This window comes from Fringilla coelebs (genome assembly GCF_963513975.1).
Source record: "Fringilla coelebs genome assembly, chromosome: 13".
Taxonomy (NCBI): Eukaryota; Metazoa; Chordata; class Aves; order Passeriformes; family Fringillidae; genus Fringilla; species Fringilla coelebs.
In genome coordinates this window covers 15342765-15359336 of record NC_140039.1, presented here as the reverse complement: position 1 = coordinate 15359336, position 16572 = coordinate 15342765, and the positions used below count along the sequence as shown (strand labels likewise).

The window sequence follows — 16572 nt, the reverse complement described above, 5'->3', positions numbered from 1 at the left end:
TTCAGGCTGCCCACGGGGTTCAAGGGTGGTGGGTGCTGCTCCCTCTTCTCCAGCTGTGTTGTATCCTGGCATCTGCTAAGGGCTGAGGCAGTCCAGCCTGGGTTGGGATGGATGTGTTGGGCAATTAGTGTTTTAATTGGCTTTAAATACAAATAATTAGTGAAGCAGTGTGAAAAAGAGCTCTCTACCCACTGGGGATGGAAAAGCTCTGTCTGGAGGCTCTATCCCTACTGAGCTCCAGGGAAAGATAATTGAGAGGCAGTGGGTGAAGCCCAGAGTGGGACTGGGGGAAGGCTGGTGTTGGTGCTGTCATGAGCACAGTGCACAACCATCAGGACAACGCTGCTCTGTTTCCTGACCTGGTCCCCCCATCCCCAGGGTGTTGGGATCCTCGTTACACACAGCCCCTGTGAACCCCCAGGAGCATGGGGGTGCAGGCACTGCTCCAGAATGCTCCCCAGCAGCCTGGCTGCTGCGTTCTCATGGGGCAGGGACAGCCTTGGCTGGGGGACTGGGGTGGACAGACGGACACCTGGGGGTGGTGGACAGATGGGCACCCCATCCCTCTGCTCCAGATGGAGCAGGTTGTAGGCAAACAACTCTCGTGGACACACTGAGACAGCAGAGCAGCTTGAAAGCTTCAGGTAATAATATTTCACATGGAGAAGGCTGTTAGTGACAGGGGATGTGATTGACTGTCTTTTGCTGCTGCTGCTGTATTAGCTGTACTTAAATCAGCCTCTATTAACTGCAGTTATATTTAATGCTCTCTGTCTACACAGCTGAATTTTTAGATTGTTAATTTTCAATTGCAAATTGTTTAATTATGTCTGAACTTTTCATAAATATTTGGAATGTGAGCTAATATTTTCTATTACATGCAGTACATGGTCTGGAAAAAACTAATTGTTCTTCATGCTGTTCACTGGGTCTGGCAGTGTCCTCAAAGCCTCAATGCTCTCTTATCTGCAGTTTCTTGCCTTCACAGCTGATGTGTCAGAAATTGAGGTCTGTAGCTGGTGCTGTGTGTGTGGTCAGGAAAGCCATTTAGGATTCTTTTGGCTCCCTGACAAGAAGAAAAGGAAATGTTTGTTGTCTGCAGTGTGGTAACATGGTGAAGACTGGAAGCTCATGCCACTACATGTGTGTGTTATTGCTGTGGTCTCAGAGCCTGCTCTGAACATCAGTATGAGATCTGGAAGGCAATGGTTCTGAGACTAGGAGGAATTTTTAGGGTCTTCAAACCCCGGGGCCCCAAAAGCTCATCCTTGTTTGCCCATCCTCCTCTACCCAGGCAGGGTTGCATGCAGGGCCATGGCTTGAGCTGATTAGAGTAAAGCCAGTGCAGACCTGGGAGCAGCAGTGCCATGCTCTGTGCAGAGGGAGCTGCTGCTGCCAGGCTGAAACATCTTACTCTCTAATTGTTATAGTGGCTGTACACAGAAATTATTTATCATACATTTAATATGGACAAATAACAGCATTTTCTCTATTGCTTAGATGGTTTGCTGGGCTGACTGTCCCCACCAGCAAGGGGACAAGGATGGTGCACCCCATGGGAGGACTTGCCCCACCTGCTAAGCTCTCCCCACACCTGGTACCTTGTGCTGCATTCCCCCTCCTCTCAACTTACAGACTCACTGCTTTTCAAAGCGTCACAGTTTTGCTCCCTGTGTTTGTTTCTTCGTAGCTATGCCTCTTGCTCCTTTCCTGTGTCTCCTTCAATTCTTCTCACATCCTTGATCCTTAATGCAGGCGCCAGAGCATCTCACAAGGGTATTATGTGAGGTTAGATCCCACATGACAGCTCTCAGCTCCACATGGCCCCTCTCAGAAATGCCAGACATCCATTTTGTGCCACTGGCTCTTCAGGGGCAGAATAGGTCCTGTTGGAGGGGATCAGGCAGTAAGAGAAGTGGTGAACGTTCCCAATTAGTGAAGCTAGGATTCCAATCCATATTTCTTTTTTCAGATTTTTTTTCAGATTTTTTTTTCATGTTGTTGGATGCTATTATTTAAAAAAAGAGATGACTTTTCTGAAATGCAGTGATAGATTAGGTAGGATTGATATGACTAAGGATTGATACTGCTTCTGTTCAGAACCAGGAGATTCTCTCTGAGGTACACTTCTCTGAAACCTTTGAATGACTCAGAGCACAGATGTTTGGGCACTGCTCTAAGAAAATCGAGGAATTGACCTTTTAATTAGCATAATATAGTAATTTAGCATAGCAAAACTGATTGCTCATTAATCATTTAGAGTTGTTGTTATGTATTGATCAAAGGGACTTAGAGATGTGATGTTTCTGCTCTGGATTTTGATAAGCTGATACCAATTAGTGAGCAGCATATTAGGTGCAAGTCAGAGGGACTAAAATAGCTGCATCTGCAGTGGAAGGCAGTTCCCTTGTAGGAAGGGGCTCTGATGGTGACCTATAGAGACTTCTGGAGAAGTGTGATCCTACTCACAGGTGGGACGAGCAGCTTCAGCTCCCACCTCCACCACAGGATGCCATCCACTGAGAACATGTAGCAATCTCATTGTGTGCTGGAAATTTGCTGCCTAGAGGTTTAATTCTCCTGACTGCTTTCTCCCTGACCTCATGGGGAAGTTTGCTGCATCAAACCAGTGTGAAAGACATCAGCCTGTTCAGGAGGTTGGCCTCTTTAGATGTCTCTTTAGGTCTCTGGCTGTGATAAATCTAAACTTCACAAATACAGAAATGAACTGTAATGAGCAGGACTGCAATCTTTGCTATCCTAGTCCTTGAAAAGTGGGGGCCATAAACTTCTCTTTACATTCCCTCTCCCTTTTTTTCTGCTGATTTAGCATATAATAGAACCAAAACGTTGCTGTTTCATGGCCAGTTTCTGCTTTGCCAGTTTTTTGCTCAGAGCTTTCTGCAGAAAAACAATTATTGCATAGACACTACTGGAGATGTTCCCACATCTTATTCTGTCACATTTAATCCTGCTGAGTGTCAGGGTTACTGCAGCTTTGCTGGACTAGGTCCTCATGCAAGTTGTTTTAGCTCCAAAAGCCAAAGCCTGTTTTGAATTAAGTGATGAATGTGTCTACCATTAAGCTTTTAATCAAAGATGAGGATTTGGGGATATGTAGATCCTTCTTCCATGATGGATTGGGATGAATTAATTACAGCTGATTCTAGCTGTAAAACTTATTTGGATCTCAATAGTAGTTTATTGCCATATTTAGGAAATTCAGGTGATTCTTTTTGCATTAACTGATGTGAAATTCAGCATATGATAAGCAAACACAGACAAGTTAAATGTGCCTTGGGCACCATTGGCCAGCCAGTGCTCCAGTTTCTTTCATGGTGCCATAGCTCAGTGTATGCTGCCCCCACGCCTCCGAGCATCCTTATGCAATGCCATAAGAAGATGGTATTAAGGCATGCTCAGAGGTCAGAGCCTCTGGACAGCTTTAGTTTTCAATCCCCTTCAGTGTCATACACCTTGCACGGATGATCTTGCAGAGGGATTTGCAGGGTTCAAAAGTTCTCTGGCCGCAGATGGAAAGGGCGTGCCTTCCGAGTGGATGTGCTCTGCCATCCCTTTTCTTAACAGCTTGCAAAATCTTTGCAAAGGCAGGCAGCACTTTTTTCTTCCCCTTCCTGTTTTGCTGAGTCTGGTTTCTCATTTACCTTGATTTATCATTGCACATAAATCTGGAGGTATCTTTGCACAACCCGCTGGAAAGACGCATGCTGGGTTTGCTTGTCTCAGCTTTCCCCAGCCCCACGGTGCAGCCTTGCAAAGCTGTGGAGAGCTGTGGTGGTAGGCAGGTTGGGAACTGAGAGGGCATGGAGAGATATCATCTTTTCCTGGGCAGCATCCATGCCTGGCACCTGCCTGCCCTTGCCATGGCACCAGCTCGTGCTGGGTGATCCGTCAGCGCTCTCAGATGAGCAGTGAGTACCATGCTGTGGTGGAAAATCATCCCAGTTCATGGGATAAACAGCTGGCTAAGACAGCACTCAAACCATGGTGAATCCAAGGGTGGAGCAGGGGTGGCCCCAGCATCCACAGGCTGATGTAATGGATGAGAGCCTGCACAGCCCGGTGGCTGCTGAGGCACAGAGATGTTGCAGCACTCTGAGACTCACACTGAGGCAGGGAGAGGCTGCTCTACATCCCAGGGAGTGTTTTCACCAAGGAATCTAGTGCAGCCCTAAAGTTTGTGAAGCATGAAATAAGATTTCTCTTTAAGAGAGAATCATCAGCCCTTACTGAATTATCCAAGTCCTTTCTATTGTTTTAAATCATCCTCCCAGGACCCCCTGAGTGCTCTCATACAGAAGACATTCATTAGATAACCTGGGAGTTTGCTGGGATAGCAGGAGCCAGCACCTATCCACAGCAAACAGCAACTGTGCTGCTCTTACTAAATTATAGAAATTACTGAATCCCTGCAGCGTAGCTTATTTTACTACACATGAGCAAAATAAGGTAATCTCCTCCTCAGGGGAGGGGGTTTGTCACATTTTGGGGCGCTGGAACCCTGGGGTTGTGTGAGGAGCTAGGGCTGAGAGGAGGGAAAAAGAAAATTTTGGTGAGATAATAGGCACAGGTTCCTTGTATTAAAGGGAACTAGGAAGATTCTATGTGACTGAGCCTCAAAGATTGATTTGAGGAGCTCTGATTTGAGCTGCTCAGAGGGTGAGCATGTTGCCCAGGACATTAGTGACTTACCCTTCTGAGGCAGTTTAGCATTATTTGTGTTCCCAGTTTAAAGGGAAGTCAGAATCCCACCTGCAGCAGAAGAGGGAATGTTCAGATCTTCCTCCACTTTCCACTTCAGACTTGTGGGACGAGGTCAGGGCCTTGAGCACCAGACTGCTGCCATCCCACTGCCCTTGGCTGCTTGCAGAGAGGAATATTCACCATTAGTGGGGGAAGGATGCTGCAGAGCAGTCTGTGACATTGACATGGAGCATATGTGTGCCACATGGTGCCACTGTGTCCTGCCTCATCGCACTTTATCTCCTAAAACAGCAGCTCTGTGCTAAGAAACCAAGGGCATCCCTGCCATGAGTCACTTTAGAGGCCATGTTTCTTTCAGCTGGAGCACTCCATGATGCTGTTGCCACATGTTGTGAGTACTCCTGGACTGACAGATTCATTATTAATTGATGTGGCTTATGAATTTTTCAGTGTTTTCTCACACTGTGCATCACAAAATGAAACCACCTTTTATGAGACAAAGATCTCTCCTAAAGCCCTACATCAAAGCTGCAAAATTGTCACCCGTATTGTGATCTTGTTCAGCCTTCACCATGAGCATGTTTGCTTTGAAATACTTAATCAACCATTTGCTGAGCTACAGAGCTCCTGGCATGTTAAAGGATGAGTGTCCTGAAACTTTCTCTTTGAGGCATTTGCCACCTATGATCATACACAGCATATGCATTTGGCTGCACTAATTATTTTGGGAGAAATTAAGCCAGGCTTAGAAAGAACATGAGTAGTTCATAGCTTTTGTCTTAATCCTCCAGCCACAGAAAATAATTCTAAAAGTGGCATTTGGGGCTTGGCTCAGGCTGGGCAACGTGTGGGTGATCTCTGATGCAGCAAACACTTCAGATGTGGGTTTGGTAGGTGCCTGTGGATCTTGTTGAAGATCTTACAGACTAATTAAGCTGGTTGGTTTGTGTCTGCTTCTGCCTTTCAAAGATGTAGAGGGATTATCTCCCATCCTCTCAGGATAACAGGAAGGAAATTCTCTCAGTGAGTTTGTCAGGGGGATGGAAGCAAAGGGTTGCCTCTGCAGGCCAGCAACTGGTTCTTACTGGCAATCAAAACTGTCAGACTCTTATGAGGAATGTTTTAAACCCATTTCTCTTATTTACTAGTGCCCACTAAAGATTATTCCTTATTAAGAGTTTATATATAAAAAATTTGTCTACTTGCAAAGTCTTTTTCTTGCAATAGAACCCTCACCAGGGGTTTGAGTAGACATCTGCCCTGCAATGCCTGCAGCAATAGGCTGGCTGCAGTGCTGGTCAGTTTTGGGTTCCACTTCAAACCTAATCTACACATAGTTTTTAATTTTTATTCTTTTGCTTTAGCAACTGTTACACGAATGTAGATGATCTCTGCAGGGCAGGCAGAGAGAACTAATGTGGTTGTGGGTAGACTATGAAAACATCTAATTTACCAGCAGGCAGTTGGGTAATGATCAGTTGAGAATTACGAATTATGTAAATCATGTATTTGTGGCATGCTGCTGAAGAAAAGCCCAGTGCATATGACAAATCATGTATATACTGAAATCTATAATACTTTTCACATTTAATTGACTGGGGCAACCTTATGATTTATATCTTTGCTTTATTCGCAGCACACCCATAACATAGTCATAATGCAGAACGAAACTAATTCATTTTCTCTTTGACTTCTTAAATCATTTATGTGTTTGGCTGTCAAGTACTTGAATATAAAGTGGGCATGCATGTGGCAGATAATGAATAGCTGATTCTCTAGTTAAGAAATTGAGTTTTAATGATATTAAGGTCTGTGTTGCCTTACTTGGTCTTGCTTAGATGGTATGCCTCACATTTGCACCTTTCCCTGTTTCACAGGCAAAGTATATTTTATGGGTACCAGCATTACTCTCTAAATGGCTCTATATAGTGTTATGAATGTGTAAAATGTACTCTGCTTGCTCTGGTGGCAGCAGGAGCCTTTCCCAGGCACAGGAGTCCTTCCCAGGCATAGCAGGAGGCGGTGGCTGAGCTGTTAGGCTGCTGCCCTTAGTCACAAGAGATCTGCTGGAAGGTGCCAGGAGGACAGACAGGGGCTGTCTCATTAGTACCATTCTATAGACAACAAGAAGAAAATGTTATTTTGGCTACTACAGACTAGGATTGCTTTCACAAAGATCAGTTTTTGTCATGGAGGTATCATGCAGAATCATTGAAAATACAGCCTGGAAAGATTTTTTTGTTTTTTTTTTTTTAAATAACAGGTTACTCAGTTTGGTGTCACTACTTAGTCTTGAGAAGCACAGGCCTGGAAAGCAATACCTTAGCCACTCAACCACAGCCACAGAGACTGCCTAGGCTGCTTGTTGGCTCCTAACAAAAATAATCTTCAGCAGTCAGATCTTTCCTGGACACCTGTAGCATCACTGGAAAACATCTGCACAATCAAGATAGTGCAGAAAGCGTGAGGCAGTTTGTTGGCTCATTATCATACTGCAAAATCTACCCTCCTCCAGAGCAGCATCCTCAATTTCTAAATTTAGCTCCTGAGTTATTTTGGGTAGTGTGTGATTAACCTCAATTACTTTAGCTCAGATAGAATTCAAATAATGCTCCCTCTTTCAGAATTGCAAAGAAATGGAAATCTGGGTCTGTACATTTCCTACCCTTAATGGAGCAGCTCCAAGGGGTGCTTCCAGAGGTGCAGAATAGTTGTGTGGTACATTTGTTCATGGAGAAACTGACAGGGGCAGTTGATCCTGAAAGGTGCTGGTAATCCCTGGCTCTGTACTAGTGCTGGGATCAGGAATATAAAGATGAACCACACCAGCAAGTTATGTTGTGCAGCTGGTGTGAATGAAACCATTGAAGCTTCAATGGATTTGGATCACAGTCAGGACGCTTTGTAGTTTTCCTGAATTAAATCCATACAAAGGCTTTCAAAAGCTAATCAAAAATATACTTTCCATCAATCTTAGCCATAGTAATTGTTGGCTCTCTGGAAAATCAGTGCTGAAGCAGTGTGTATGGCAGAGGGGAGGCGAGGGATGTGCAGGCAGGCAGATGAGGAGATGCCATGGAGAGTGATGGGTCAGGGGCAACATGGTGTTTCATCTGATCCAGTGAGCACCAACAGATGAGCTCATCCTTCATCAGGCTGAGAATCAGAACTTTTGTCATCACTGTTGCTGGAACTTTCTGGACTACACTGCACCAGACTACACTGCACCAGAGGATGCTCAGCCCCAGGAGGCAGCAGGGCAGGCATCAGAACTGTCTTGGATTGGTGAACTTTGTGTTTGTCCTTTTGGGGGGGCTTTGTTCCAGAATGTGGCCCTTCACCACTCACTCTGTCTATCAGCAATGTGGCACAGGTGGTCAGCCTGAAGAACTGAACTGCTCCTGAAGGTGTTGCATTGGTTAATTTTTCACCTTGATTTGCCTTTTGTTTTTATACAGCTGGACAACCCTGATGAACAAGCGGCACAGATCAGACGTGAGTTAGATGGACGTCTCCAAATGGCAGAACAAATTGCCAAGGTAAAAACAAAAGTCTACTGGTATTAATAACTTCTTTGTTTAGGAGTATACAAGGAGTTTGATGCAGCCCCCAGGTCCTGTCATTTTCTTACAAGTTTCTTCTCGCAATAATTATCGATTAAAAGTGATCAGATTTTTAGCAGATTTGTCACATTTCTATGTTAGACAATAAGATGGATAATCATACATAAAAAAGGAGCCAGGAATCATCCTAATGGCATTTGTGTTTTTTGCTGGGCTGATAGGAGCCACAATTTCCTGCCTGTAGGTAAGTGCTGCCTCAATAAAGGTCCTTCAGATATATTGTCCCAAAGAAATTCCCACTGTGCATGAGAGCAGTCAGGCCGTCCCTGCCCCCTGCAGACATTGCTGCTGTTTGGAGCAGTAGGCACGAGACCTCCAGACAGCTTTGATAACCAAGCAGTCAGCTTAACTCCCTAGAGACCCTTCTGTAAGGAGCCATGTCCCTAGGAGCAAATCACACCCCCACACAATGGACCACAGATGATGGAGAGGACCCTGTTGACATCAGTCTGGCCAAGTTTTATCCTTGCCTCTAATCAGATGCTCTGAGTCACTGATAAAGCCCTAACGGGGCTGAAGTCATTTGGAATGATCTATCTGGCTGTTCTTGATAATCAAGAAACCATTACTACAAGGCAAAAAAAAAAAATCTAATCACAGAGACAAGCTCAGTTAAGGGGCCTGCCTTTCAGCAACAGTCCTCCCAGCACTGAGCTGGGCCCAAATTAGGATTTTTTATAAGATAGGTAATATCAGAGCTGTTTGCAACCACATTGATATGCCTGGACGTGAAAAGCAGAGCATATTGATTGATAGTCAGGCGTTAACAATGGTGCTGGTGGAGCTTGCACAGCTCCTCGTCACTAACACCTCTTTAAACATCTCCTGCTGTTTTGTCTTTGGGGACATAGGCTCTGGTTTTCCCCTCTTCACTGATAAAATTAGTGAGATGGCCAAGGACCACATGGCCAGTCAATGGTGCAGCAAAACAGCAAACTTGCTGGAGCTCTTTTGTTCAGCATTTGGCCCTTTGCCACTTCGTTCCTGTCAAGAAAACCTACAGTATTTATTTGCAGTGAAGTGTAAGCCTCTGCACTGAGCACGGCTGCTCTGGTTCTGAGATAGGTAGCTAGGCCCTGAGAAAAAGATTGCCTGCTTTTGTTATTTCATTTTCTCTTTATGGTATGTGGAACAACAATATGCATGATTCAGTAGCAACCAGCTGAAGCTGCAGCATCATGAATTATTTTTTACAAATGAGAATTTGCCATTTTCAGTCTTCCCCCAAGGATGCTGAAAACAAACCATGACACTGCTGGCCATCCAAGAGAGAGTCAGGGGGAAACTCCTCAACATAATCTGACATATTTCTGTGCAGAATTCAACCTTCAAAATACAACAGTGCAGCTTGGAGGTGGTTTAGAGTAAAAGGGGCTTACCTGAGTTTCAGCTGGCAGCCAGGGATATTTAATCTCCATCATGGTACTGCAGCAGACTTTCTCTTCAGAATGTCAGGTCCCGCCAGCATCTGCCTGCGAGAAACCTTGTTCTTTCAGCTCCATGAATAGCATATTTTGGAGGCATCCAAATGACCTTTTGAATCTTCTCCTGTAGCCTCCTTTCTGGGCAAGGCTGCTTTCCCTGTAACAGGGGGCAGGTTCACAATTCAGCTCAGTGAAAGGATAACATTTCCATTTTTATCTCCAATTTGCAGCTTTTAATACAGATTTGCTGCACAGGGAGGCTTACAGTGCTTGTGAAACCAGCACGGAGGTGTCTGTCTTGGAGATTCCATGCTCGAGGCAAATTAATACCTCGTTGTTAAATTAAGAAATTCACACTAGGACATTTGCACTTCAGAGGCAGCAAAGGCTGTGGAGTCTTACGGGACCAGTGGCTCTGCAAGGCTTCATCTGAGCTATTGTGTGACCTTGAACAAGTCACTGTTGTGCCAGCTTTCCTGCCTCTGCATGCCAGGACACAGCTCTGGGTCTTTTTGCCTTCCCCTGTGCCCAGGAGAGTGCAGCTCAGTGCTGCACCGACCCCATCAAAGCACATCAGCCCAGCCTTGGAGCCAGGCTGCTTGAGGATCACACTCTGTGGCAAGCAGATGTTTTAAAGCTGAATCTGGACAGGCTTTTCAGTCTGTGTGTTGTACTTTTCCAGCAGCTAAATAGAGCGGCGTTACAGCTGAGAACTTAGTGATGCCAAGGCAGATGTATATTTTTCTCTGCAGTGGCAAGTGCTCTGCTGTCCTGTGGTGCCTTTTCCCCCTCCCAGTCACCTGGCCTCAAGGACAAGGAGGAGCACATGTAGGAGCAACTAAATGAGACCTGGTGGTGACACTGGAGTGCTGTGTCTGCCTGGGGCTGCCCACTCTGCTCCAGCCTGCTGGACAGGTCATTCCTCAGTGTCCTAACTCTGCCTGTTTCCATGCTTGTGCCTCTCCCTATTCCTGATCCTCTCTCTGCTCCCAGTACAGAGAGGTGACTAATGCCCTTTCTTGCTGTTGTCTGCATCTCTTGATAGTTTCCTACTCCAGACTTCCCCCAGCTTTATCTCCAGTCTGATGGGTGACTTGAGACCACATCTGCATCTCTGCATTTCCAAGATCAGTTAAATAGTCCCAGTTAAACTGTTATGCATCACTTCAAACTACATTTTTAGTCCTAATACGAGAAGTTGCTGGTGGCACACAGTGAAATGTCTCAGTCCTTGCTGCACTGCTGAAGAGGTTTTGTGAGGGCAGTGCCAAAATTGCAGTCCCTGGGGAGATGGATGACAGCAGGGTAAAAAAGCAATAATGTCTGGACATCATTGCTGCAGCAGTAGTTCTCAAAATCTATGAAACAGTTGTTTGTTGTGTTTTTTCCTAGGGGTGACTTGCAACTTACATAATGCACAGACAATACAGGAGGCTGATTAGGTAGTTTATTTTACTGTAGGTCTAATTTACATGAGGAAATTGCCTCCCAAGATTGAGGCTGGAAACAGATGGCTATACGTCACCTGCTTGGTGTGAGTGCTGCTGTGAGCTCTGCTTGTAGTGGGTATGATCTTAAGGGCTGATGCAAAAACTAGTGCAGAGGAGAGCTCTTTCAGCAGCCTGATGACAGTCTTCTAGAAGAAACATGACCTTATTTTCTTTTCCAGCATACATTTTACAAATGGCTTTTTACAGTGTTGTGAATTGCCACCAAGATTGTTTGCACATCAGCCTTGTGTTCCCTGGCTGCAGATGCTGCCTCACTGTCTTACACCTTGCACAGTGCTTGTAACCCACTGAGAGACATTTGAATCCTGAGCAGATTCAGGCCATGGGAGGAATTGTCAGAAGATGTAGGGCTCAGGCTGGTGATGGGTAGCAGTTCAAAGCTGAGAACATGAATTGGGGAACATCATATTTTGCTCTCACTGTCACCCTTGGTTTTAGAGCTTAAATTTCCTGTTGACAGCAGCAGCACTGGAAAGTCTCACAGGGAAAAGTTGTCTTCTTGGGGGGAGGCTCTGGTCTTGGCAAGTAGTGGAAAGGATGTTTTACTTCCTCTTCCAGTTAGGGCCAAACATTCCTGCCCACACATGGCTGGTTTTCTCTCTTTGGGCTCCTTTCACAGCTAGAAACCTGATGAAGCAACTGCTCAGAAGTGTTTTAAAAAGAACTGGCACAACTGGAAGACTGGAAAGCAAATTTGTTACTGTCAGCATCCTCTGAATCCTTAGTAAGTTGCTGTTGGTCACAAAATTCAGTTGAGATCTGGCCTGGAGTGTTTGTAATTGTGGAGAATGCCATCCATAGGAAAAAGCCCATTTGCAGATAGAAAAGTCAGTGAAATGCAAGTGCATGCAAGATACAGGAAAGCTGGACAAGTACCAAGTAGTAATTCTGTGAGAAACTAGCAATAATGTTTCCACATTACTCAGGAGGAAACTGTAATTTGTCATCTGGTTTGTAGGAGCTCCCTGCTCACAAACCTCTGCAGATGCTCTTGGGGAATTCTCCCACTGCAACAAGTGGCTGTTGATTGTCACACACATTCATTCTGTTGTGTTTGTTTCCAAATCCAAGGAGCGCAAGTTTCCCAAGTTTGTGTCCAAAGAAATGGAGAACATGTACATTGAGGAGCTGAAGTCATCTGTCAATCTCCTGATGGCAAACTTGGAGAGCATGCCTGTGTCTAAAGGAGGCTCTGAGTTCAAGCTGCAGAAGCTGAAACGTAGCCACAACACCTCAATAATTGACATGGGAGAGGAAAATGAGAACCAGCTTTCCAAGTCAGACGTCGTGTTGTCATTCTCCCTGGAGGTAAGCTACATGCACACAACAGTTCATGGGAGTAAAAGCACAGCAGCCAACTTCTGCTCAGTTCAAATTTAGGTTAGGTGGAGAGAGGTGAGTAGAAATCACTCTGTTTACTGGAAGCTTTGCCTGTGATTAAACACTGTGTCCTTTCTGGTGTCTCAGCACCTTGTTGGAGCCATCTGTGGGATGTGCACTGTCTAGCATTTTGTGATGATGTAAATCAAATGCCTCAGAAATCTGCATCATTACCTGATCTCTTCATGCAGTTTGTTACTGAGTGTAGCCCAGTAACCCTGAGCGTGTATTGTCCCCAAAACCATTACAACAATGCAACACTGTAAATATCAGCATCTTTAACTATTGCCAGCTAGTGGGGTTGCTGCATTTCCCTGCAAGAACTGCTTCCTCTTTGAAGAATTGTGAAAAATTCCTGGGGTTTGAATTCACCCAACAGATTGGTTTGCAGTTTGTGTGGATGTACTATGCTGTGCTGGGTTGCTCTTTGCTCTCTGTTGCATGCTGACTTTCTGCTCACTCAGTGCTCTGTTGAGCAGTTTGTCTGTGCAGCCCAGGGGAAGGCAGGGTGCTGCTGCAGCCTCTGACACGGGCTGCCTCAGTCCTGGAACAGTGATGCTCAGTAGCTGTTTTCAGCCAACTCAGTTGTTTTGTGCAAACACATTTGTGGTCTATTTGTGGGCATATTTACTTCAAGGAGTCATCAGCTCACCCCTACAGAATTGTTGTTGTCTGTCAAGGAGTGGGTTTATGTTACATTGTCAAAACAACTACCAGGATGGAGTCAAAAATGTAGGATGCAGAAAAATCAGAAAATTTTGGTTTTGTGTAGTTTCCCGTTTATTTCTCCTCCTGGGGGTCTCTTGTTATACATACCATGCTAATGCAAAACTTAACAGCCCTGGTTGCCAGTCTCAGAATTCAACTCATTGAGTGTCTGAAACCATCTTTATAGTATTCAGTTCAGTCTTATTTAAAACCAGGGCTGGGAACCCAGAGGTGGTGCCTTCAAGAGCAGCCTCAAATAAGGCTGGCTCCCAAGCATTCCCATGTGGAGGAGCAGGGAACCATCAGGAAGCAGTAGCCCCCTGTTGCAGAAGCTGTGCAGTGTGTGCAGCTGTGTGAGAAGGGCCACCCTTACAGCAGGGTGTCACAAATGCTCTGCTCCAGCTGAACCCCATCTGGTGGGAAGTCAGAGCCCAGTGAAGCACTGACTTCAGGAGCTGGCAGGTCTGGGCACTGCTCAGCGCACAAAACTCCTGCTGCAAGAAAGCTTTTACCAAAAATGCTCCCTCATCAGAGGCTTCGTGGAGCTCTGTGTGCCAGGGACAGGCTCCTCAGCTCCAGACAGATCAGAAGACCTGAGGAAAGGAATTTTAAACCCCTGTGTATATACTACATAAATAGCTGTAATAGAACATGAACAGAAACTCCCACAGTGGTTCTTGTAGAAATGTTTAAGGTGTGTGGTTAATGGGATTAATCACCTTTAAAAAAAAGGAAAAAAATTAATTACCTGCAAGAAACTTAGGTGGTGATTTCTTAATTAGGAAGATTTTCTATAAGCAAGATGAAGGAAGTTTTTTTTGGATTTTTTGTTGTTTTTTTTTTTAACAGAGCTGTAGAGTGGACAGGGGGCAGCAGTTTTAAACTGGAAGAGGGTAGATCTAAATTGGGTATAAGAAAGAAAATGGTTTTGATGAGGGTGGTAGGAACAGGGAACAACTGGGACATAGGTGTTTCATCCTCGGAGTTTTTGAAGATCAGGTTGGATGGGGCTCTGAGCAACCTGATCTACTGAAAGATGTCCATGCCTCATCATGGGGATTGGACCAGATGATCTTCAAATGTCAACCCCAAAGCATTTTATATTAATATAATGGAAATTAATATGGAAAATATGCTTTTGGCACAAGCTGAGTAGTTGTGTGTTTTGGGTTTTTTTTCCCCTGGATTTCACATATTAAGGCATTTCTAGATGAGGCAGGACCATGTCTGTGAAGCCCATCTCCTGAAGTTTGGTACAGCCCTGGACACCCAAGGGTTTCAGTGAGCCCATGGGCAATCAGAGGGAATCCTGGTCTCCATACAGACCTGGCTGGCTGCCACAGTCCCCTCTCAGCCTGGGCAGTGCCACCCTCCCTGCCTCCTGCCCCTGTGAACATCCAGCAGCACGTGGAGGACCCAGCACTGGCTGACCCCGTGGGTCCAGCAGCCCCAGCAGGGTCTGAAGGAGGCTGCTCCTCTAACATTTCTCCTGGGTCCAGCAGCCCCAGCAGGGTCTGAAGGAGGCTGCTCCTCTAACATTTCTCCTCCTCTCCTGCAGGTTGTCATCATGGAGGTGCAGGGGCTGAAGTCGCTGGCCCCCAACCGCATCGTGTACTGCACCATGGAGGTGGAAGGGGGGGAGAAGCTGCAGACAGACCAGGCTGAAGCCTCAAAGCCAACGTAAGCCTTGCTTTGCTCTTTGGTCTCCCCACCACACTGCTCTGCCCTGTCTCTGCACTGCTGAGTCACTGCAGAGAGCTCTGGCCCCTGCGTGGTGAGGGCAGAGGAGAAGCATGGCCTTCCACAGATGTTGTCCTGCAGCTAAAAATGGCACATAAGCCCTGCCCGAGGGGAATAAAGTGTTAATGAGAGGCTTATGTCTCGTGTAGCCATAGAGAGATAAATTTGTGCCTCTACATAAGTGCTTTACTAAATAGGGATGGAGTTAAGCATGTGCTTAGATAAGTACTTCCCTGAGTGTCCGTCTGAACTGGTGCCATCAGGTATAGGTGCATTATCTTGTCCTCACTCTCAGGGTTTTGGCAGTCCTATGAGAGCGAGAACAGCTGGCAGGGACACAGTCTGGCAGACAGAGGTGGAAGAGAGAATGTGGGAAAAGCTTCAAATTACTCAGTTAAAGCTTTATCTGGGACCTCTCTGGCCCAGTCCCATTCAAGGGCAGAGTCTTGTTCTGTCCTCTTTGACCTCGTCCCCAAATCCTCACTTTTGCCCCCATACTTGGCTTTCTTTTGTCTTACCTGAATGTTGTTAAACACCTATCAATAGTGATTGAGCTTTGTTATTTGGAAGGAGAAAATGATGAATGGCTCATTCCCTTTCCAATTTGTGCGATTAGTTAACTTGAAACACTGGACTTGAGGCAATGTTTCTCTGGATGACTTAAATGAAATTCTCCATGTGCTTCCTGACAGTGGAGAATTGCTGAGGTGGTGTGAAGCCTCCTCCAGGAGTAGGGAGCATTTGCTATTGTCCTCCTATCCCATTCTCCGTGGCCAGTCCTTAGAGGTGTTTTGCTGGGAGCTTCCCAAGCTCGTGGAAGGAAATCCAGAGGCACCTGGCTGCAGGACATGCAGTGCACAAACACTGCAAGCAGCTCAGGAGCGGTGGGTGCAGGCAGGACAGTGCAGAGACCAGGACAGGCTGCCTTCCCTCTGTCACTGTCCTCTCACAGAGGCACAGAAATTGCTGGTGCCTCATGCCCTGTGCTGTACCAGAGCAGCAGGAATCTGCAGTAAGCTGTTCAAAAACAATATTCCCAATCAGGGAAAGTGCTGCAGCCTGGCTGACTTTTCAAAATGCTTCGAAATCTGCTTTAGAGAAGGAAGGAAGAGAGCTGAGCTTAGAGCAAAATTTCCATGAGAACTTACAATTGTCACTATTTTAGGTATTCTTATTGCTTCAGTGGAGAAAGTTGGGCTCTATTTAGGGGCAATTGCTACTATTCATACTGAAAAAGCACATTTTTCTTGGGTTGCATGTACTTGTTTAGATTGGTCTGTTCATCCCACCTTTGCTCACAGGATCTGCCCTTCCATGCACAGGTCTTCTTACTGCAAGATGCAGGACTATTTCTGTGAGAATTGCTTTGAAAATAAGACCTGCAGGAATGAACTCTTTAATTGAGTGGGTCTTTTTATTATAATTAAATGTACAGTGTCTGGGCACGAAGCCACCAGCCCT

The 16572-nt window shown here is 45.6% G+C and overlaps 1 protein-coding gene across 5 annotated transcripts in view; it reads left to right on the top strand.

Moving 5' to 3' along the window:
* The window catches only part of CADPS (calcium dependent secretion activator), a gene marked incomplete at both ends in the record, with an annotated part of 201076 nt that overhangs the window by 59042 nt on the left and 125462 nt on the right, over positions 1 to 16572 (top strand). For all 5 annotated transcript variants that reach the window (XM_084214180.1, XM_084214178.1, XM_084214177.1 and 2 more), the window contains 3 exons: positions 8184 to 8264; positions 12355 to 12591; positions 14930 to 15051. In XM_084214180.1, coding sequence (XP_084070306.1) covers positions 8184 to 8264; positions 12355 to 12591; positions 14930 to 15051 — 440 coding nt within the window. The remainder of the gene's footprint in view (positions 1 to 8183; positions 8265 to 12354; positions 12592 to 14929; positions 15052 to 16572) is intronic.